Source organism: Ursus americanus, chromosome 33, assembly GCF_024610735.1.
Source record: "Ursus americanus isolate L20-20 chromosome 33, mUrsAme1.1.p, whole genome shotgun sequence".
Taxonomy (NCBI): domain Eukaryota; kingdom Metazoa; phylum Chordata; class Mammalia; order Carnivora; family Ursidae; genus Ursus; species Ursus americanus.
The window spans coordinates 13,841,557-13,863,024 of record NC_142159.1 but is presented as its reverse complement, the minus strand read 5'-3'; the positions used below and the strand labels follow the sequence as shown (position 1 = coordinate 13,863,024).

Sequence of the window (21,468 nt, the reverse complement as noted above, 5' to 3'; positions counted from 1 at the left end):
GCACACTGTAGGCACTCCATAAACAGCAGCTAGTGTTTTTACACAATAACATACCTAGTATTATCCCCATTTTACAGTTGAAGAGAGTGAGGCAAAGGAGGCTTCAAAAACTTGCCCCAGGCCACCCAGCTAGAATTTGGTAGTACTTGAATTTGAACTGAGGCCTCAGGCGCTCAGCTTTAACCATCACAAGACTGGCTTTCATTGTTATGAGAGAGAGAGAGAGAGAGAGAGAGAGAGAGATATGCCAGGACTCCAGTACGGGGCGGACCTGCGGTGGGTGCTCAGTAAATGCTGGAGACTGAAGTGGATTGAAAGGTTCATCCAGGGAGGGGTGGGAACACCCAAGGACCTCACTGACCATGACGTCTCATGCTTTTTATTCGACAAGACTCAACATCTTAAGATCTCTGATGAGAACAGGATATTAAAAAAAAATTCATGAAACAAAATTCAGAACGGTGTCCCACACAAAGCTTGGTGGGTCCAAAGCCTGTCAATCTATGTCATTGAAGGTGATCGTGGGTTTTAACTTCAGAATATTAAGGCGGTGCAGAGATACTGGGGAAAGGGAAAGGGTAGGGGGTAGTTGATCTGCGTGTTATTTTCTAATTAAGGTGTCACATGGAATGGAGAGCCCTCCATCCTGACTCCAATTCTCTTTCAGCTCAGGTCATTAACCTCACGTACCCTTCTCCTCTGAGCACCATACAAAACTTAGGTAGACCAGAAAGCCTCCCATTTGAGCCTAGGGTCTCTCTGCAGAGTTGGACAGCTTTGCATCTGAATTGAATCAACAGGGAATCCTGTGGATCACATTTCTCCCAACATGGATGAGCCGTGAAAATATTATGCTAAGTGGAATCTTCAGTCTTGTCACCCTTCACAAAGCTGCTCCACTTTGGGCAGCGCAGAAGTCAAGAAGACAACAGGAAGAACGCTGGGCCAGTCTATCGGTCGAACCAAAACCCGACATACCAGGATTGACCCAAATCTCAGGAAAAATAAACAAGACAATTCCAGTTGGGTTACAGGACACAACAGATAATAGGAGTCACCAGCAAATAAGACTAGGAGGCTTTCCGGAAATGGACAACTTTCTGAAAGGCTTGTCGAAACTCTTCATTAAACACAGTATATATTATTGGATTGATAAGGGAGTTGAGATAGCCAAGCCAGGTGAAGAAGTCAAAGAGGGCTGGGTGGAGCCAGCAGGAGTCCCGGCAGATGGGGAGGACCAGAGATGCGACAAAGAAGGGCAGCCAGCAGATGATGAAGGCCCCCAGGATGATCCCCAGCGTCTTGGTGGCTTTCCTTTCTCGAGCAGCGGAAATCCTCTTGCGCTCCAGGACACTATCGGCCAGCTTGATTTTCACGTGGTTGAAAAAGAGAGCGGAGCCGGCAGTATGGGGGTGCCCCTCATGGAGGCTGGGGCTGAGCGAGCAGAGCGAGGACCCCGCAGAGCCCGTGATGAGGTGGGCCGTGGTGAAGCGCTTCCCATAGAGCGAAGGCGGATTCAGGATGCGGTTCCGGGCGGCCACGTAGATGCGACCGTAGAGGATGACGAGCAGTACAGACGGGATGTAGAAGGCCCCGCAGGTGGAGTAGATGGTGTAGGAGATCTGAGACGTGTTCACCAGGCAGTCTGACATCTCTTCGTGAGCTTTGGCCTGCCGCCAGAAGAGTGGCGGGATGGAGATGCAGATGGAGATGACCCACACGGTGGCAATCATGGCAGCCGCCCGGCCCGCTGTGCGGCGTTTACTATACTCCAGGGCATCCGTGATGGCCCAGTATCTGTCCAGAGCGATGACACAGAGATGCAGGATGGAGGCCGTGCAGCACGTGATGTCGGAAGACAGCCAGATGTCACACAGGATTTGGCCAAAGCTCCAGGTGCGGGTGGTGGTGTAGGCGATGCTGATGGGCATGACCAAGATGGAGACCAGGAGGTCAGTCATGGCCAGGGAGCCGATGAGATAGTTAGCTGGGGTGTGGAGCTTCCTGGTGAGGAAGATGGTGGTGAGCACAAAGGCATTGGAGAGGGCTGTGGCCATCGTGATGATGGAAAGGAGCAGAGCCAGAGAGATCTTGAGGGCCCGGAGTGTCCCTGGACCCCAAGCCTCTGGGGTTTCCGTAGCATTCAGGGATCTGTTGGAGGCCTCCTGGAGAAGGCCTTCCAGGGACTGGTTTGGCGGGGACATTCTAGGTGGCTCTCTCTTCCCACAGACTTGGACACACACAGCTCCCTTCACAGTTGTCTGGCCTACAGGACAAGGTCATCCTTCTGCTTCACGTTGGTGGGGGCCCTCCATCAGAGCAGCCCACAGTGAAAAGACCTCAAGACTTGACTATATGAAGAACAGTAAGGTGACAGCTGGTAGTTAAAGGTCTTTCCTAAGCCGGATGAATCCCAAGATGTCTCACTATTCTGGAACTTTGCCCAGCAAATGTTCAAGCCCAGGGGACACATGCTGAATTTGTTAGACATTTATCAGGATATCACACCAGTGTGGGCAGTGCTTTGGGATTCAAGCTTTTGGCATTTTGGCTCCTTTAAAAGCTTGAGGGATAAATGTGTTTGATGAGAACTTCGGAATTTCCCCCATCCTATTCTGAGAAGAGCCTGGGTTTCAGGTTGCCTCTGGGGAACTTTTAAAACCAGAGAGAGAAAGAAGTACCAGCAGATTATGAGAAGCAGTCCGGTCAACAGCTCACAGTTTTCCTAAGTTCATCTTGACACATCACGAAGCACTTAACTTTGGTTCCTGTCCCACTGATCACTTTGAGCCTGAACAGACAAAACATTCTGGTTACCAAGACCTGAAATATGCATGAGCTGGGAGAAGGCAAAACAAACCGATCACCGTGGGCTCATTGAGAAGGGCACATGTCCAGAGCTCTGGGGCTTAAAAGAGAAAAGAAGGCAAGAGTTAGGTTCTAGAAGGATAACTGAGACACTCGACATTAACTGTAAGTTTAAAAACATACTCCTCAGTGCTAGCAGTGGCACAGTGAAACTAGCATTGTCAAAAGCGTCAGGAGAACCCAGGGGAGGGCAATGAGTCCCACCCCCACAATTCCCAGAGGGGGCAGAGCCGTTGGAAACATCACAGGCTTGTTATAAATACATGAAATCAGCTTTGTAAATTATGAATCAGAAACCATCATTCTATGTGCTCAGCAACAAGGACAACTAAACAAAATAACTCCATGCACAGGGGGGAAAAAAAGGTCACCAGGAAAGATACCAAATTTTTACAATGTATTTCTCTAGGAATTGGGGAAGGGGAGGTGACCTTTCTTCTATTCCTAAAAATTTTTTTTTAATTTCCTGGAGTGAGCATGCATGATTTTTTTTTAAGATTTTATTTATTTATTGGACAGAGAGAGACACAGCGAGAGAGGGAACACAGCAGGGGGAGTGGGAGAGGAAGAAGCAGGCTTCTCGCTGACCAGGGAGCCCAATGCAGGGCTTGATCCCAGAACGCTGGGATCATGACCTGGGCTGAAGGCAGATGCTTAACGAACGACTGAGCCACCCAGGCGCCCCAGCATGCATAATTCTTAAACACAAAAGGAAAAACAGAAACACCTTTTGGTTAGCAGAAAAGTTAATTGAAAAATTAAAACACTGAGCATTTTTTTCATGGTGAAAGTTCAACTCCAGAAAATATATTCAGCTTTCTAAATGGAAACTGGCAATTTCGTCACAAAAAAAACCTTGAAGACTCATTTTCTCCTCTGTGTGCCTCTGGCCTTGAATCTGGGTTTCAGTATTTGGGACATGGACAAGCCAAAGGGTTCTTGGAGTTTGGGGCCCCTGGTATAGATGATTTGGGTCAGCTAAAGCAGAGGGCACTCTATGCAAGGCCCATCTCTGGCATGACCCCAGCTGAAGTCTGTGGGGTCCGCGGGCAGCCCCTGATGTATGGGGTTGACAAGAAGAGTATCAAGACCCCTTAGCCCCATCCACACCCCTACCACCACTTCCCCTGCCTTATATGGAACGCTATAACTCCACCAGGAATCCTTATGATTCATTTGATTTCTTCCAGGTCCCATCCTGAGAGTGTTCAAAGCCTGGCACGAGGTGTGGACATATAGCTTCAAGGACCCTGGGATGGAGCTGGCCAGACAGATTTATATATATACACACTTTTAAAATGTGATTATGGGGGCGCCTGGGTGGCTCAGTCGTTAAGCGTCTGCCTTCGGCTCAGCGCGTGGTCCGGGGGTCTTGGGATCGAGCCCCACATCAGTCTCCTCTGCTGGGAGCCTGCTTCTTCCTCTCCCACTCCCCCTGCTTGTGTTCTCTCTCTCACTGGCTCTCTCTCTCTCTGTCAGATAAATAAATAAAATCTTTAAAAAAATAAAAACATAAAAAAATAAAAATAATAAAATAAAATGTGATTATGATTATGTATGAATTTGATTCATAGTTTGTATGTTTTTCAACTCAATATATTTTGAACTTTGTTCCATCAGTCATTCCCATTAACATCATTCTTCAGGGCCATATATTGCTCCAATGGGTGGCTACATTAAGAAGATTTCAACAGTCAAGGTCAGGAGGGATGGCATTCCTGGCAGCTGGAAAGGCAAAAGCGAAGGGCCAGAGGTCAGAAAGTGCTAGGCTTGGCAAAGAGCCCAGTGGGCTGGAGCACAGAGAGCAGAGGCAGGGCAGCAGAGAAGGCTCAGGAGGGGGCTGGCGCCAGAGGTGGGAGGCAGCTGGGTGCAAGGGAGAGCTTGGCTTCGGTGGGACAAGCTGGGCTCCAATCCCTCTTCTCCCCCCGCCCCTCCTGTATGACCTTGGGCAAGTCCCTTACCCCTTTCTGAGTCTCAGATTTCATCGTCAAAACAGTGGCCACCCTACCTGCTTCTCAGGGCCCTGGTGGAGCTTCCATCGCTCCTGGCAAGGCCAGCCTCTGAAACCCACTAAACACTGAGCCATGTCAAGACTCATTGTCTGACTCCCGGCCCCTACAGCTTGGCTGGGGGATTTGTCGGGAAGGTTCAGTCTGTGTCTGTTATTGACTGATTTTTAAACCATTAAGAGCCTAAACGACAGCAATGCAATAGTTTCCCTTCCACTCCTCAAACTGTGGGGACTTCATCTTTAAAAAAAAAATCTTCTGGGGTGCCTGGATGGCTCAGTCAGTCGTTAAGTGTCTGCCTTCAGCTCAGGTCATGATCTCAGGGTCCTGGGTTCGAGCCCCACATCGGGCTCCCTGCTCAGTGGGAAGCCTGAGTCTCCTCTCCCACTCCCCCTTCTTGTGTTCCCTCTCTTGCTGTCACTCTGTGACATAAATATATAAAATCTTTAAAAATTTTAAAAAATAATAAAAAAAATATCTTCTGGGGCACCTGGATGGCTCAGTTGGTTAAGCATCTGCCTTCAGCTCAGGTCATGATCCCAGAGTCTTGTGATTGAGCCCCATGTCAGCTCCCTGCTCAGCGAGGAGCCTGCTTCTCCCTCTGTCCTTCCCACTGCTCGTGCTCTCTCTCTCTCAAATAACTAAATAAAATCTTTAAAAATATCTATCTTCCTAGAGGAGGGGAAACATTCTCAATTTAAGAAAACAAATCTGTTGGTTTATTTTAACATAAGCTCCACCCCAGCATGGAGCCCACTGCAGGGCTTGGGCTCACAACCCTGAGATTGAGACCTGAGCTGAGATCAAGAGTCAGATACCCAACTGACTGAGCCACCCAGGTGCCCCAAGAAAACCAAACTTAATCTTAACCTGTTCAAGAACATTCCCAAAGTTGAAAAGATATTATTATTATTATGTCTTTCATAGAGCTCTTGCTATGTTCCAGGCACTGAGCTAGCCCTTGGGCCAAGAGTCACCCACGGTGACGTGGGCAGTATGGCCCCCACCTTACAAGTGAGCAAAGAGGTGACATCACCTGCCCAAGGTCACCCAGCTGGAAGTGGAAAAACTGGGTCTGGAGCTGTGTTTGAGATTTCCATTCTTCTCCACACTGCCTGCCATGAGGAAGAAAAGCCTTAAGGCGCATGGGTTTCAAGCAGTGAAACTGGTTTGAGGCCTCATGGTGATCGGTGAAAACGATGCCCTCTCCTGACCCTCTCACTCCACGCTCCACCTCAAAAGCCTCTGGCTGAAGTTTTCCTCCCACTTTGGTTCACATGGAAAATGTGAAGTTGGGTTGGACTGTTTAGAATGTTCTTCCTTCCAGACAGACTAGGTGTAGTCATTTCTCATGGAGGGCTGTATGCTTGCTCCACAAAACCCATGTGGCCGCCCCTTGGGTTCCAGGCATTCCAATGACTTCACTCAGTGAAAGGCGTGGGCTTGGAAAGGCCCGGGAGGCAGGTGGGTGACATCTTGGGAAGGACAGGGTGGCTTGCTTGGGTCAGGAATGCTGGGCTGGAATTTTGAGGGAAGCCACATGATTCTGAAGCTATCTCCCTCCTCTCCTGCCTGCTGTCCTTCCCCACCCTCAACAAAGTTGGGGGAATTTCCCATAATCCAGCTACCTTTAGAGATAAAGTCCATAGCTCTGGAAGGAACTGCCTCTCCTGTCACACTTCAAATAATAAAACAAAAAATACAAATGAAAACAACAGTGAGATGGCATATTCACCCAGCAGACAAGTAAAACATTTTAAATCTGTTGCGTCATCCCGGAAGGGTATGGACCAACAGGAATTGTCACCTGCCACTAGTAGAGTGTAAAGAGGAGGAACTTCGTTAGCAAACAATCTGATATTATCTCTTAAAGCTAAAGTTGCAATGATTACCTCATGGCCCAGTAATTTTGCTCCCAGGTATACATTGCAGGGAAAGTCTTCTCTGTGTCCATCAGCAGAGAGGAACAAGAATGGTCACAGTGGCATTGGCTAGAAACAAACGACTGGAAACCATCCAAACATCCATCCACAGCGGAGTAGTAGAATGGGGCGTATTCCCATGCCAGAGCACCACGGAGAGGCAAACCTGGGTAAACCACGGCTGCATCGAGTGGGTGCTTCGCACAACACTTGGCGCCAAAGTCAAAAACACGTACGGAGATGCAAAGTGTTTAGAGATATAAATATATGTTGGCAAAGCCATAAGGAAAAGCAGGGAAATGTTAAATATAAAATCCAGGATTGTGGTCACCCCTGGAGGGGAAAGAATGCAAGAACGAGATTGTGCAGGGGTTTTAAAAGTATCAGTGATGATGGATTTTTTTAAGGTGGTGGTAGCTACAAGGATGTTGATGATTATTCTTTAGACGGTATGTATATTATAATATATACTCTTTTGTGGGGAATGATATATTTGTAATGATTTCTCTTAGCCAATCTATTTTGTACATTTGCAAAAAAGGAACCATGCTACCAGCAATGACACGGATACATCTGATACAGTAATACCTGTTGGTACATCTGAATCTGGAAGATCTGGGTTCTGGTCCCAGCTCTGCCACGGAGCAGCAGGTAACCAAGGATAAGTCACGACTTCTCTTGGACCCTCAATATCTTCCTTGGTAAAATGGGAATATAAGCGTGGCTGTGCTGCCCCAAAGGATGCTTAGTACTTCCAGTAAGATTATGTATGTGATGTGCACTGACTATAAAGACTTGGACAAATGTAACGAGGGTACAAAGATGGCAGGCAGTGGCTAAAAGCATGCATTATATAAATATATATAAAAATATATTTATATATATTTTATATATTTATATATAAATATGTATTTATTTTATTTATTATTTTATGTTATAATATATCATAAATATATTTTATATTATATTATAAATATATTTAATATATAATATATTATAAGTATATTTATATAAATATATTTATTATAAATTTATATATAATATATAATTATATATAATATATTATAAATATATAAATATATATTATGAATATAAATATATTTAATATAATATATTATAAATATATTTATATAATATATATATATATATATATATATATATATTTTAAGATTTTATTTATTTATTTGACAGAGAGACAGCCAGAGAGGGAACACAAGCAGGAGGAGTGAGAGAGGAAGAAGCAGGCTCCAGCAGGGAGCCCGATGAGGGGCTCAACCCTGGGATCACGCCCTGAGCCGAAGGCAGATGCTTAACAACAGCCACCCAGGCACCCCTAAAAGCACGCATTTTTTAAAACAATATTTATTTATTTGAGAGAGAGAGAAAGCATGAGTGGGGGTGGGGCAGAGGAAGAGGGGGATAGAATACTCAAGCACACTCCCCACTGAGCATGGAGCTCAGTGCCAGGATCCTGAGACCATGACCTGAGCCCAAATCAAGAGCCAGACACTTAACCGACTGAGCCAGCCAGGCGCCCCTTAAAAGCATACATTTTAAGTCAGGTAGGATCAGGTTCCAGTTCCTGTTGCTCCACGTTCTTGCCACGGCTGTTGGGCAAGTCATGTAAGCTCTCTGGGCCTGCACAGCCTCCGTGCCGGAGCTGATAATGCAGACCTCACAGGAGCACGGAGAGCACTGGTAAGATCATGGATCCAAATGGCCGACGGAGTGAGTGATGACCTCTCTGGTTTCTCTATCATGTGTCCAACCAAAGTCAGGTCTGCAGGCAACGAGGTCTCTTCTGTCCACTGTTCAACAAGCCATCCCTCTCCATTTTGGTAAGTGATGTCTGCCATGGTCAGAACTACCGGCCATACCAGGGGGCTTCTCCCTGACCCATCACACCCCCCAGGAACCACCACAACAGCAGTGAGGACTCCCCTCAGCCCAGCAGTGTCTCCCCCACAGTCCAGATCACATAGACCCCAGCCACGCCATCCACCCCCAGCTCTAGCATCTCTGAAGCAAGATAGAGGGGAAAAAGCAGAGTCTCGATCTCAACTTGTTCCATGGACACTTGTGAGCATGGCCGATTGGACCAGTGGACACGTGACCCCAAATGAGCCCACCAGATTCTCTCCTGGGAATCCTGCAAGGAGACTGTGAGCAGTTGGGTGGATTGACGACGGAGGAGGAGCAATCTGCAAGCCAAGGACACAGGCTGAAGTCTGGCCACGGCCATGACCAAGGCCAGGGCAAATTTGGGGGCAGCAGAAAAGCCATAGGTAAATAAGAAAACAGGTCTGCAGAGAGAGGCAGGAGAAGGGAGCGGACAGAGAAAAGAGCAGAGAGACAGGGGAACCACCTGCCCCAAGAGAGGAAGAGGAAGGAAACTTCCAGATCCAATGGCACCCCTTTCTATCCTTGGATGTCCATGAGCAACCTCTGTACCCAGGAAACCTCACTGGCACCAGCTCCTACTTTTCCCATTGAGCCAGTTCAAATGGACGAAGAAACACTCCAGTGGGCCCTGAGAAACAGTAATAAGACAGGATTTCCAGTTCCTTTCCCCCAAACAATCCCTGCCCTGGAGTGGAGGCAAGTCATTTCACCTCCTGGGCTTTTCTTCATCTGTAAATTGGGGTCATAGCACCTTTCTCCCAGAACCGCTCTGGGGATTCAGTGGGAAGGATGCATGCCTGATCCACAGCAGGGGCTCTTCGTAGCCTCTTAACAAGGGCTTCCTACTCAGGGCTCATTCAGTTTGCAGAAAGATCGGTCACCTCCCCTTTCTGAAGGATCTTTATTTTAACAGAGTCATAAAACCTTGTCCGAAACCAAGAGGATATATAGGTTTAATGTATCCTCAGAAGCCAGTCTCATCATTTTGGAAGAAAAGAACCCAGGGCTCTGTGATAAAGATTGGTTGCAGTAGGATAAATACCCCCCAGAGAAATTCGTGTCTGTTCTTTCTCTAGAAAGCTGTGTGGTACGGCTGAGTGAGCCCTGGATGGGGAAATCATTCTCCACAAATCTGAAGAGTGCTGTATATTTTACAAAGTGCATCCACAGCTGTGACCACCTCCTTCTCTTTAGGGCAACGGACCTCCCTCAGCCTCAGTTTCCTTCTCTGTAAAATCAGGGTATCAAGTTTATCTCCTGAGGGTATTGTGAGAAATAATATGTGCAGAAAACTAGAAAAGTGTTAACGTGGGTGTGTGTGTCTGTCTATTTCCGAGCGCAAGGCTTGACTTCTAATTAGCATCTCAGGCAAGTCCATCCGTCCCTTGTTTCTCTAATTATAAAATCTGGAAACTATAGAAAATAAAAAATAGCCAAACCTCTGACCAAAACCTCTACTTCCAGCTATATAACCAACAAAAACTCGTAGGTATGTCCACCAAACCACTTGTGCAAGAATTGTTCATACACGAACTGAAATCTATCCCAACAGACATCAGCAGTGGGCTGCAGAAACGCGTTGTGGCAGAGCGATGCACAGGCATATGACACATCAGTGAGAAGGAGCACCAGCTCCCCACGACACACGACCACATGGAAGAAGCGAGCATCGTATCGAGCCTAAGAAGCTCAACATCATGACACACCACGTGTGAGTCCAACATCACCAAGTTCAAGAACAGGCAAAACTAACCCACACTGATGGAGGTGATGCTAGGGTGTTGTCCTTGAAGGGAGGGGATGCCGTGACTGGGAGGGAGCATGACAGGGGCTTCTGGCTGAAGATCATGGCCTATTTCTTGAGCTGGGTGTGTTCACCTTGCGAAAGTTCATCAGGCTATACACTCGTATTTGGGGCACTTTTGTTCTTGTAAAAAGCCTACCCCAAAAAGTAGTGATTAAGTGCCTCAGTGCCTAAGAACTTTCGCCACGAGTTCTACCGGTCAAAGGGAGACCCTGGGCTTGTCACTTAACCTCTTGGAGCTGTTTCCTCATGTGGAAAATGGGGACGAAGGATGCCTGACTGGGTCAGTCGGTGGAACATGTGACTCTTGATCTCAGGGTTGTGAGTTCGAGCCCCACACTGGGTGTAGAGATTAATTAAAAATAGAATCTGGGGTGCCTGGGTGGCTCAGTCAGTTAAACGTCTGATTTCAGCTCAGGTCCTGATCTCAGGGTCCTGGGATCGAGCCTCCTGTTGGGCTCCCTGCTCGGCCGGGAGTCTGCTTGTCCCTCTGCCCCTCCCCCTACTTGTACAGTCTTTCTTTCAAATACATAAAATCTTTTTTATTTTAAAAGAGAGTTTATTTATTTGTCAGAGAGAGAGAGCACAAGCAGGGGGAGCAGCAGGCAGAGGGAGAAGCAGGCTCCCCGCTGAGCAAGGAGCCCGATGTCATATTCGATCCCAGGACCCTGGAATCATGATCTGAGCCAAAGGCAGATGCCCAACCAACTGAGCCACCCAGGTGCCCTTAAATAAAATCTTTTCAAAAATAAAGTAAAATAAAATATTTAAAAAGAAAAAGAAAATATGGACAATAACAACACCAAACTCAAACTATTATATTTGAGTGAGCTGAACAGAAAGCCCAGCCATAGAGTAAACGCTCCATCAATTACAGTTGGTTATAATTAACAGCCCCTCCCTTGCAAACCTGATTTAGAAGGAACAGGTTAAATGATGCAATCCAATCTAATCAGCTGAGACTGCTGATGCCCACAGAGGCAGGTGTCTTGTCTAAGACCACCCAGTGAAGTTTCGCACCCTTCTCAGCACAGCTCTGCGTTTCTTCTACCACCTCATGCTGCCTTCACCTTCCCCTGTCAAAAGGAGGGGTGGATTTCCTTGTCCCTCAAGTCTGGGTTCAGCATGAACTAGCTATGGTCAACAGAAGGAGGCAGAAGTGACAGTGAGCCAGCTCCAAATTTAGTCCTCAAGAGGCTGCGCATGTTTCCGCTTACGCTCTGCCACTGCCAGGAGCACATGTGTGGGTGAGCCCACTGGTCCCTAGAGGAGGCAAAGCCGCATGGAGCAGAGCCACTCCAGCCAGCTGCCCCCAGCCAAAGCCAGCCTAGAACAGAGCTCCTCAGCTCACCAACAGATGCATGGGTGAGCCCAGCTAAACCAGCAGAAATGCCCAGCCAATTTCAGATTAAATCAGCCAGTCTCCAGCTGCAGGACACATAGTAATAAATGTCATTTTAAGCCACTGAGTTTGGGAGTGGTTTGTTACACAGCAATAGCTGACTGATACAATCCCCTTGTTTGCTGAATTACTAAATTCTGTCAATTCTACTGCATAAACCTATCTGTGCCTTGGCTCTTTTCCTCCCTTCTACCCTTGCCATCATGCACCTGTTCCAGGCCACCATCTTCTCTGGCTTAAAGGGGCTCTCTGCGCCACTCTTGCCCCCTCTTTCTTCTCTTACCACATCGCACTCAGAATTTTCCTTTATTCTTTAAATTTTTAAAAAAGATTTTATTTATTTATTTGAGAGAGAGAGTGAAAGAGAGCGAGAGGGCATGACGGTGGGGAGGGGCAGAGGGAGAGGGAGAAGCAGACTCCCCACTCAGCAAGGAGCCCGACACAGGACTAGATTCCAGGACCCTGGGATCATGACCTGAGCCCAAGGCAGATGCTTAACTGACTGAGCCACCCAGACGCCCCCAGAATCTTCCTTTTAATTAAAAGTCTGACCATGTCAGCCCTTTACAGTCCCCCAGTGGCTCCCAAGACCCCTGGGATTCAGTCCCAGCTTGGTCTAAGAGACCCTTCATGAACCAGTCTTTATTTACATCTCCAGCATCGTCTCCTGACCCGCCTGGCTGCGACCCTGCACTGCAGTGACACAGGTGTGCTAGTCTTCTGCCGGCACCCTGCTGCCATGAGCCCCAGTGCTGCTTTCTGCTCTGAACCTCCGTCCCCTTTGTGTCCTCTGCCTGGAAAGTATCCCCTACTCAGCCCTCCGGTTGCCTAATCCAAGTCACGCTTCAGCACTAAGCTCTGGCACCTCCCCAGGAAGCCTTCCCTAACCTCTCCCAGCCCAGCTTGGGTTAGATACCCCTGCTTCTGGATGCCAACCACCCCAGCTCTTACCATGCTGGACTGTCTCCGTCACTAGACCTTGAGTGCAGGGACCATGACTTACTTAACCCCTAGAGCCCTGACACCTGGCCCAGAGCAAGAGCTCAGTACCTGTTTATGCTAGTGTCCCTCAACTGGTGAGGAACGGATTCTGAGAACAGAGCTTGGCCTGAAAGGGGGGAGCTCTGATCCTTTGCTTGGTTCTGCCATAATCTCTCTATGGCCTCAGAGAAGTCAGTTCCTGCTCTGGGCCTCAGTTTCTCCATCTTGAAAATGCAAGGGTTTGGGGCACCTGGCTGGTTCAGTTGGTTAAGTGTCTGCCTTTGGCTCCGGTCATGATCCTGGGGTCCTGGATTGAGCCCCCAGTGGGGCTCCCTGCTCAGCTGGGAAGCTGCTTCTCCCTCTCCCTCTGCCCTTCCCCTCTGCTCTTGCTCTCTCTCTCTCTGTCAAATAAATAATTAAAATCTTAAATAATAAAATAAAAATCCGAGACAGGTGAAGCCTGTTTTCCAGACCTTTGTAACAGCTAGGGAAGTCTGAGAACGCAACCCCTTCTTCCTTACAGCTTTGTACTGAGTTATTACCAGCCTTCGGTAGGGAAGGGACCACCTTGAATGACTAAATGTCACAAAGGCTTTGTGGTTGACAACTCACTGGATTTTCTCCCATGCTTGTGGGAAAGTAGGCAAAGGGGCTTTAAACTCTCACCATCTGCCTCTAATACTACAGCTTGGAGGCAGAGTTAGCACCCCCATTTTACAGATGACAAAACTGAAGTCCAGAAAGGTGAAATGACTAGCCCAAGGCCACATGGGTAATATGTGACACAGCTGGGATGGAGAGCCAGCGCTGAGAAACTCTAGAATAGCCACTGCTGGCCCTACATGGCCATTGAGGGCTTGAAATGTGGCCACTGAGATGTGCTGGAGTGTAAAACACACTGAGTTTCAAAAAGAATGTAAAGTATCTCACTAATAATTTTTTATATCAGTTGATCGTATTTTGGACATATTGAGTAAATAAAACAAGTGAAATTCAATTCACTTTTTTCTCTTTCTCTTTTCTTTCTTTCTTTCTTTCTTTCTTTCTTTCTTTCTTTCTTTCTTTCTTTCTTTCTTTCTTTTCTTTCTCACAGCTACCTCTAAATTTTCTAAATTTAAAATTACCTTAGTGGCTTGCTGTCTATCTCTGTTGCATAGCGGTGCTCTGGAACCAGTGGTTCTCAACGGGGGTGATATCGCCCCCTATGGGTCATTTTGGGACTCTGTCCTCAGGGCACTCCCTCAATCCAGGGGCGGGGTGGGGACGGTCGGGGTGCTGCGCGCGCCGGGGCTGGAACAGCAGTAGTAAGGGCTCGGGCTCGCGCTGTTAAGAGTTTACTATGTGCCAGGCACTGTTTTCAGCACTTCTCCTTTATCAACTCATTTAGGGCCGATCCCAACCTCTGAAGTCAGTCCCACTGGTGTTCTTCCCATTGCCCAGGGCAGAGAACTGCGGCTCAGGGGAAATGGCTTGTCTGAGGCCCTGCAGATCTAGGCTAGGAGCCCGGCTTGCTCGCCTCCCTGCTAAACCGCTCGGGAAAGGTAAGTGAGTCCGTTGCACTCCCTCCTCCACTGCACAAATAGCCCACACAAGCCTGCACACACTCACACACTCTTTCCTGGGGACCTGTTCTAGGCCAGGCTCCATCGCTCTTACCCGAATGGGCCTCGGCCCCGGGGAGCACGCGTGAGCTCTTCCTTCAGCGGTCAGGCTCAATCCTCCACCTGCCGTCGCAGCACAGCCCAGAGCGAGGGCAGAAACAGCCGCTCACTGCAGCCCATCTCACACCAGAATGAGCCCACGGGCTACCTAGGGATCTTATGAAACGAGCAGGTGCCGATTCCCCGGGACCATAGTAGGACCTGAGAGTCGGCGTTGCTGACAAGCTCCCACGTGCTGCGGCAGGTCCATGCGCCGCAATGAATGGTGCGAGGGATAATAGCAAAGTCAGCGCGAGGACTTAAGGATCTGAGTGTCAGAGCGGGAAGGACTCAGGAATCGTTTAGTCCAGCTCCCTTGTGGCGCTGGCAGGGAGAGAGGCCCAGAGAGGGCAGGACACCGGCCCAAGGGCACACAGTGAGTTACAGGCAGAGACCAAGTCTTCAGATCCCATCATTGCTGCTTCCTCTGCCTCTCGTTTGCAGCAGGAACGTGACACTAAGGACAGAAGTATCCAGTGGCTCTCGTGCCCGTTTCACACTGTATGTTTTGGTATCTTCAAATCTCCCAGTCACCTCTGTCTGAGTTTCAATATTAGGGGGAGTAAGTCTCGGAGCAGCCTGGCAGGGCAGACCATGCTCTACCAGAAGCCTTGAGGGCTGCATGCATCCCTAGTTCCTGGAACTCAGCCTCCTTCCCACCCCCACCCCCCCCCACGGGGCTTCACATCTGGGTCCCCAGACAGCACGTGAGCTGATGGAGTGAAACCACTTCCAGGACAAGCGAGAGGCTGTCTTCTCCAGACTGGATAAACAAGGTACGAACAACAGGAATTCGTTTCCTAGAAATGAAACACTGAGTTTGTTAGTGCTTACGGGATCCAGACCTGCCCTTCACCATCTGCTCGCCCTGCTGGGAGGCACAATCCAGCTGTGTTATAAGCACAAACTTTGCAGTCAGGTAGACTGAATTTGCTTCTCCGCTCTGCCACTTACTAGCTCTGTGACTTTGGGCAAGTTTCTCGACCTCTCTGAACCTGTTTCCTCAACCATTCAATAGCTCTTCGCTTCAAGCCTTACGACGTGTTGGTATAAGCAACGCACACGTGGAGCCTGTTCCTGGGAAGACTTCCGACAGCCCCGGGGAAACGCTCCTGGAGCCTGGCTCCACAGATACGACTGAGGATGACATCAGAGCGTGAAGGGAGCCGTGGGAATGTAGGAGAGACAGATAACCTGCGACCCTGGGACCCCTCTGGAAGTGACCCTGAAGCGGAGCATAGGAGGACAGTTGCAGCCAGCCAGGAAAGAGGAGTTGGGACCGATGACACCTATTCCACGGACTGAAAAATCCTTGGAGAACTTTTCCCTTCATGCGCCCTGAATCCTTTTTCTTCCCTTCCTGTTGCTTACCTATCCAGAGGCTGCACGATCCAGCCCTTTCCTCTCCTTTTCCTGTTCACCTACACTCCGCAAAAGACCCCACCTCCAGCATGGCTGAGGCCCCCTCCTGCAAAAAACACCTTTGCTCTCTCACTCCTCTGAGCCTTTGCACAGGCCATTCTCTCTACCTGAAATACCCTTCCTCTCATTTCTGGATCCACCTTCTCTGGAGGTTTCTCTGGACCCAAGAGGTGGAACTGATTACTCCCTCCTCCCCACCCCACTGGGCTCACTTGCTGACTGCCTGTCTCCCTGCTGGACTTGATTTCTGGAAGTGGGGAGAGTGGTATACATGTGTCATGAAGCCCAGCGCCCTCTGTGTGGGATACCCTCATCCACCCACCCAACTGCCACTTCATGCCAAGGATCGACTGTCATCTTTTTGATGAAACTTGCCCACTCCTTCCACTGCTCATGGGGGTTTGGGAGGTCCCACCCTCAATACAGCCACCATCTTCCTCATCCACACCAGCCCCTCCCATTTCCTCCTTGGCAGGCAGGATCCTTGGTGCCATTCACCACTTGGCATCCTCCCCGTCCCCTCTCTTCCCCAGCAATTAACCAGTTACTTCCCTTTAATGTACGAGCAGGTTGAGGCTCAGAAAGGTAATGCAATCTGCTCAAGGTCACACAGCGCATATGTGGCCAGACCCAGGGTCTTGCTCTGAACAGCTCAGACTTCCTCCCTAGCCTGACCTCTTCCTCCCTACAAACCTGTCCCCTCTCCCCTGAGATCCCTACACACATTTGGGGGCCTTTGCATCCTGGTTCAGGCTGACTCTCCTCTGCCTGGATCCCCTCCTCTCTGTGCATACCTGATGTCATCTGTTCTCTGAGGCCCTTCTCAAAAGCCGCTTCCTCCAGGAAGCCTTTTCTGGTAATCAGATGCAAAACCTTCCTCCTATAAGCCCTCTCCTGACTCCAGGTCTGTTTGTGCCTCTCACTGCCTGTGCCTGGAAGCTCTTTGAAGAGCTACCTATTTTCCCTCTGCACTCCAGTGAGCATGACACAGTAGGCTGGCAGTAGAAGAACTTTGTAAGGCTCCCATGAGCCCTGGAGAAATCATAGCGTTTGCTCTCTCTAGTCTGAAACTCCCCAACAGCTCCCATATCAGAACAAAGTCTGAAATCCTCACCATGGCCCACAAGGCCCTACCCTGTCTGCTGCCCAGGACACCTCCCTGACTTCATCTCTTACCAGCTGCCCACCCCACGCTTAATATCACCTCTTTGGCAAAGCTCTGACCAGCCAATATAATAAAGTAGCTCTCATTCTCTATCCTATCACCCTGCTCGCTGCTCATTTTAGCACTTAACCCTATCTGATATTCTCCTCTTGTCTTTGCTTGTCTCACCCCCACCCCCTCCCAAAACTTGCCTTCAGTCTAGCTCGTCACTATATCCCCTGCGCCTAGAACAATGCGGGGCTGACAATACCTAGATGGGTCTACAGCCTGAGGAGAGATCTGAGCTGGAGACAAACCTTTATGAGTCACATGCACAGAGGTGGTAACTAAAGCCAACGGGGTGGATGAGATCACCCAGGGAGAGTGTCTGGTACGCACCGAGCAGAGGGCCTGGGGGAACGGAGCAGCTAATGGCTGTAGAAAGAAGGGTAAACCTGCAAAAAAACAAGACATGAAGAAGGGAAAATATGACCATGTTACATTGCAGGAGCCGGAAGAGAGTGTGTCCAGAGGAAAGGAGTGGTCAGCCGTGTCATCTGCTGCTGAGAGAGAAAGTTCAAGACTAAACGATGTCCGTAGAATTCAGCTTGCTGGAGGACACCCTCTGTGCGCCCCCGCCCCGCACCATCCACAATGAGAGGGACCTCTCAGGTCCCAGGAACTCCTCACTCTGAGAATGTCTTTCTACTCATAGTCACATCACTTTGCCAAGAACTGTCATCCATCTGAGGCCTAGGAGAGAAGGGACAGCCTGTACGTTCATTCTCATTATCTGCCACGCAACTGACCACCTCTGAGGAAGCACCTTTGTATTCCTGGGCCTGTACTAGGCACCATGGGGGAGAAGAGGCCCTAGGCCCTACCACTCACGTCCAGCTGGCCAGCCCCTCCCTCCTAGGCCACCCTCGAGGTCCTGGCATCCACGATGCCTCCACAATAAAGACCACCCATTTCTCCCCACTCGCTGGACTGGACCAAAGGCTGGAGAAGTCCCAGCTGTCCAAGCAGCCTTGCTTGCTGCTGTCGGTAAAGAGTCCCTCCATGTCTCTGTGAGGAAGGCTAAGATACTGACCAGTGGCTGTGCAGTCCAGAGGAGAGCACAGACCCGCGATATGTGCTCAATCAGAAAACACTGGAGGCCAATTCCAAGGAAGAGATCGGGAGGTGACTCCAACGAGCCAGAGCAATGATTTCCACCAGTGACTGTGCTGTTGTGGTGGCCAGGTGCTGTGCTGAGCAATGACCACATTTGATTTGCACGGCAACCCTGTAAGGCAGCATTCTTAACCCATTTCACATGGGAGAAAAACACAGCTCAGAGAGGTTAAGGGCTTTCCCAAGGTCAGACAGCTTATAAATAGCCAAGCCCGGTTTGCTAATGCAGATAATCTGATGCAGAGCACCTGCTCTTAATTTTTGAACTTCCCCAGAGCTGGTGAGGCAGGGGGCTAAGTCTTAGATCCTCTCACAAGCAATGCGACCTTGGGAAAGCTTTAGTCTCCACTCTCCCCATTCACAGCCAAGCACATTTCCTAGTGCCCTTCCAGTTCTGACATTACGTGATTAGCTAGGATTTGTACAGAACTTTACAGTTTTAAAAAAGGCATCCTTACAGCATCTCATTTATTCCCACGGATCTTGCAGGGTGGGAGAAGTATCCCCTCCATTTGATAGATGAGCAAACTGAAGTTCTAAGAGATGCAGTGACCTGCCCAAGGTCACAATGCAAGTCCGGGCCCGCCGGGCTTCAGGTCTGGAAACCGAGGCTCCACACTGCACGCTCTTTCAACTCCCCTCGGGAAAGGGCCAGCCCCGCGCTGCGCCGCACCCGGACCTGGCCGGCAGGGGGCAGCGCCCCTCTTCCCTCCGCCGCCCGGGGCCACGTGGGGGCGTCACAGCCCCAGACCCAGGGGCGCGCCCCCCGCCCGGCCAGATCTCGTCCTGGCGCGGGGCGCCCCCAACGCGCACCTGGGACCCCGCAGCCATCTCCGGGCGCTGCCTCCGTCCCCAGTCCGTCCCGGGGCTCCGGACGGCGCCCCCCGGACGCTCCCCGTGGGTCGGACTGGTCCTCTGGGACCCTCTGTCCCGCGCGCGCTCACGCGCCTCCCGCCCGAAGACGCCGAGAAGGGGGCCGTGCCGGGTCACCGAGGCCCCACGCCGCGGCGTCCCCTCCCCGCCCCAGCGCCCCCGGGACGGCCGCCGCGGCCGGACTTCCAGCCGCGAGGGCCCCGGCGCGCCGCCCCCCCGGGCGGCACTCAGCTCCGAGAGCTTACCCGCTCCTGGCCACAAAGGTGCTGACCTCGGGCTCGCCCGCCCGGGTCCTGCTTCCTCGCGCAGCGCCGCGTCTCTCCGCCGGCGGTCGCCGCATCTCCGCCGCGACCCCCGCCAAGCTCCGGGCGCCGCCCGCCCCGCCGCCCCGGGGGCTCTGCCCGGCCCGCGCCCTCGCGATCCCCACCTCCCTCCGCCCCGGCCGGCGCCCTGCGGCTCCCGCTCGGCGCTCCCCTTCCCGCGCCCGCCGCTCCTCCTCGCTCCCCTCCCCCTGCTCCTCCCCCGCGAGGCTGGCTCCCCTCTCGGCCCCCCGCCCGCGGCCCGCAGGCTCGGCCCCCTCCCGTCCCGGACGCGCGGGGAGTTCCAAGCTCCCGCGGCCGCCCCAGCCCTTCCCCGGGCTCCCCGCGCCGCACCTGTAGGAGAGCGGGTGGGCTGGGTCCGCAGTGGCGGGGGTGGGAGGCCGGCCACGCCCAGAGCCCGGGGTGAAAGCCTAGCCTCCGGCGTCCGTCCTTCCGGGCCCATCTCGTGTGTCCATCCCTAGTTGGATTTTTTTTTTTCCTTCGTTTAACAAATAACTGTTGATCTGTGTGTCAGGCGTGTTCTAGGCACTGGGGACGTGGTGCACTAAACAGACGAGGACCCAAGGGAGCTTACACGAATGTGATAAGTAAAACATGTAAAATGTTTGGAGGTAAATGGTTTGGAAGAAAATAAAGCGGGGAAAGGGAAGAGAGATGAGGTGGCCTCACGGGGAAAGTGGCATCTGAGCGGAGGCAGGAGGTGGGGAGTGGGCCCTGCAGAAGTGTGGGGAACACCGCGGTATTCCCGGTGAGGGACTCCCCACCTCCCACCCTCCAGCCTGCCGGTGGGTCGGGGACTACGTGAACAGCGGGAGTTGAGGTCGGAGAGGCAGGGGCAGTTCCCTGCTCCTGTGCTGCCGTGACTCTGCCCTGTCCCAGAGAACCAGGGCTGAGAGAAGACGAGCACACAGCGAACATCGAGAACCATCCGCGGACGAGGCACAGCGCTGGGCCCGCCCCGTGTCCAGGCTTCACGCGGCTCGGGTGGAGCTGGCCTTCCATGTGCGGATGGGCTTTTTGTCTGCTTGTGCGTCACGCATTTTGAAGCCTTGTTATCAGGTCCATCCAGCTTTAGGATTGTTAGGTCTTCCTGATGAATCGACCCTTTTGCCCTTATGAAGTGACTCTCCGTCCCTGGCAACAGTTTTTGTCGTGAAGCCTCCTTAGCTGGGTGTAGGGAGAGGCCCGCAGTCCGGTGCTGGTTTATTTACTGCCCACACGGCTGTCGGACAGCTGGCCCACCAACCCTCAGCAGCTCCTCCCGACTTTCTTGTGAGTGTCCTTCCGTGTCCTTCTGTCTCCACAAATCCCTCCCCACCTGGCACTCCCCTCCTTTCTCCACACCTCACCCTCCCAGTTTACCATTGGAGCATTGGCCAGGGGCCTTCCTTGCTCTCAATCTCTCTCTCTTTTTTGGAAGGCTGTGATCAATGATCATCAATAATGCAAAAGTTCTTTTTGTCTTAGTGCAAATCCCAGGCAAGTAAATCACTGGTGAAGAGAGGAGTTATGGGCAGCCACACCTCAGCCTCCTTCACTCTGCTCAGGTCCTGGGCTCTCTTCCCAAATAGGAAATAGGGAGATGGAACAGTGCCATAGGTAGGCATTTCCCAGAATAGGTGCTGCGGCTGCTGCCCCTAGTGGAACAGTCCTAGAAGAGGAAGGGACCTGTCTACACAGCAGAAGCAAGGCACTACCACCGGGGGCCGGCCTGAGGTCCTAGAGTTGGGAAACCCACAACGGGTAAATACACCTGGGGCGCGGGGTGTCCTCAATGAAAAGACCTGGATGGCCCCAGAAGCTGCCCTGACTAGGGAAGAGAAACAGGGAAGAGAGGGGGGCAAACCGTGTGTGTGACGTCTCAGCACGCTCTAATGAACTGATGGAATTTAACAACAAAAGCAGCCCACGATGGTAAATGCCTTTGGAAGGTTGGTCTAAGGAA

At 50.9% G+C, this 21,468-nt stretch overlaps 1 protein-coding gene across 1 annotated transcript; it reads right to left on the bottom strand.

Moving 5' to 3' along the window:
• Positions 1-363: 363 nt before the first annotated feature.
• On the bottom strand, positions 364-19,590 carry HTR1D (5-hydroxytryptamine receptor 1D). Its single transcript, XM_045782501.2, has 2 exons — positions 19,449-19,590; positions 364-2,791 (listed from the first exon to the last, which is right to left on the bottom strand). The coding sequence occupies exon 2, from the start codon at positions 2,202-2,204 to the stop codon at positions 1,071-1,073; it is 1,134 nt and encodes a 377-aa protein (XP_045638457.1). The 5' UTR covers positions 2,205-2,791; positions 19,449-19,590; the 3' UTR covers positions 364-1,070.
• Positions 19,591-21,468: the final 1,878 nt, after the last annotated feature.

Coding starts and splice junctions, on each gene's coding strand:
- HTR1D (XM_045782501.2), bottom strand. CDS start 2,204: ATGTCCCCGCCAAACCAGTCCCTGGAAGGCCTTCTCCAGGAGGCCTCC.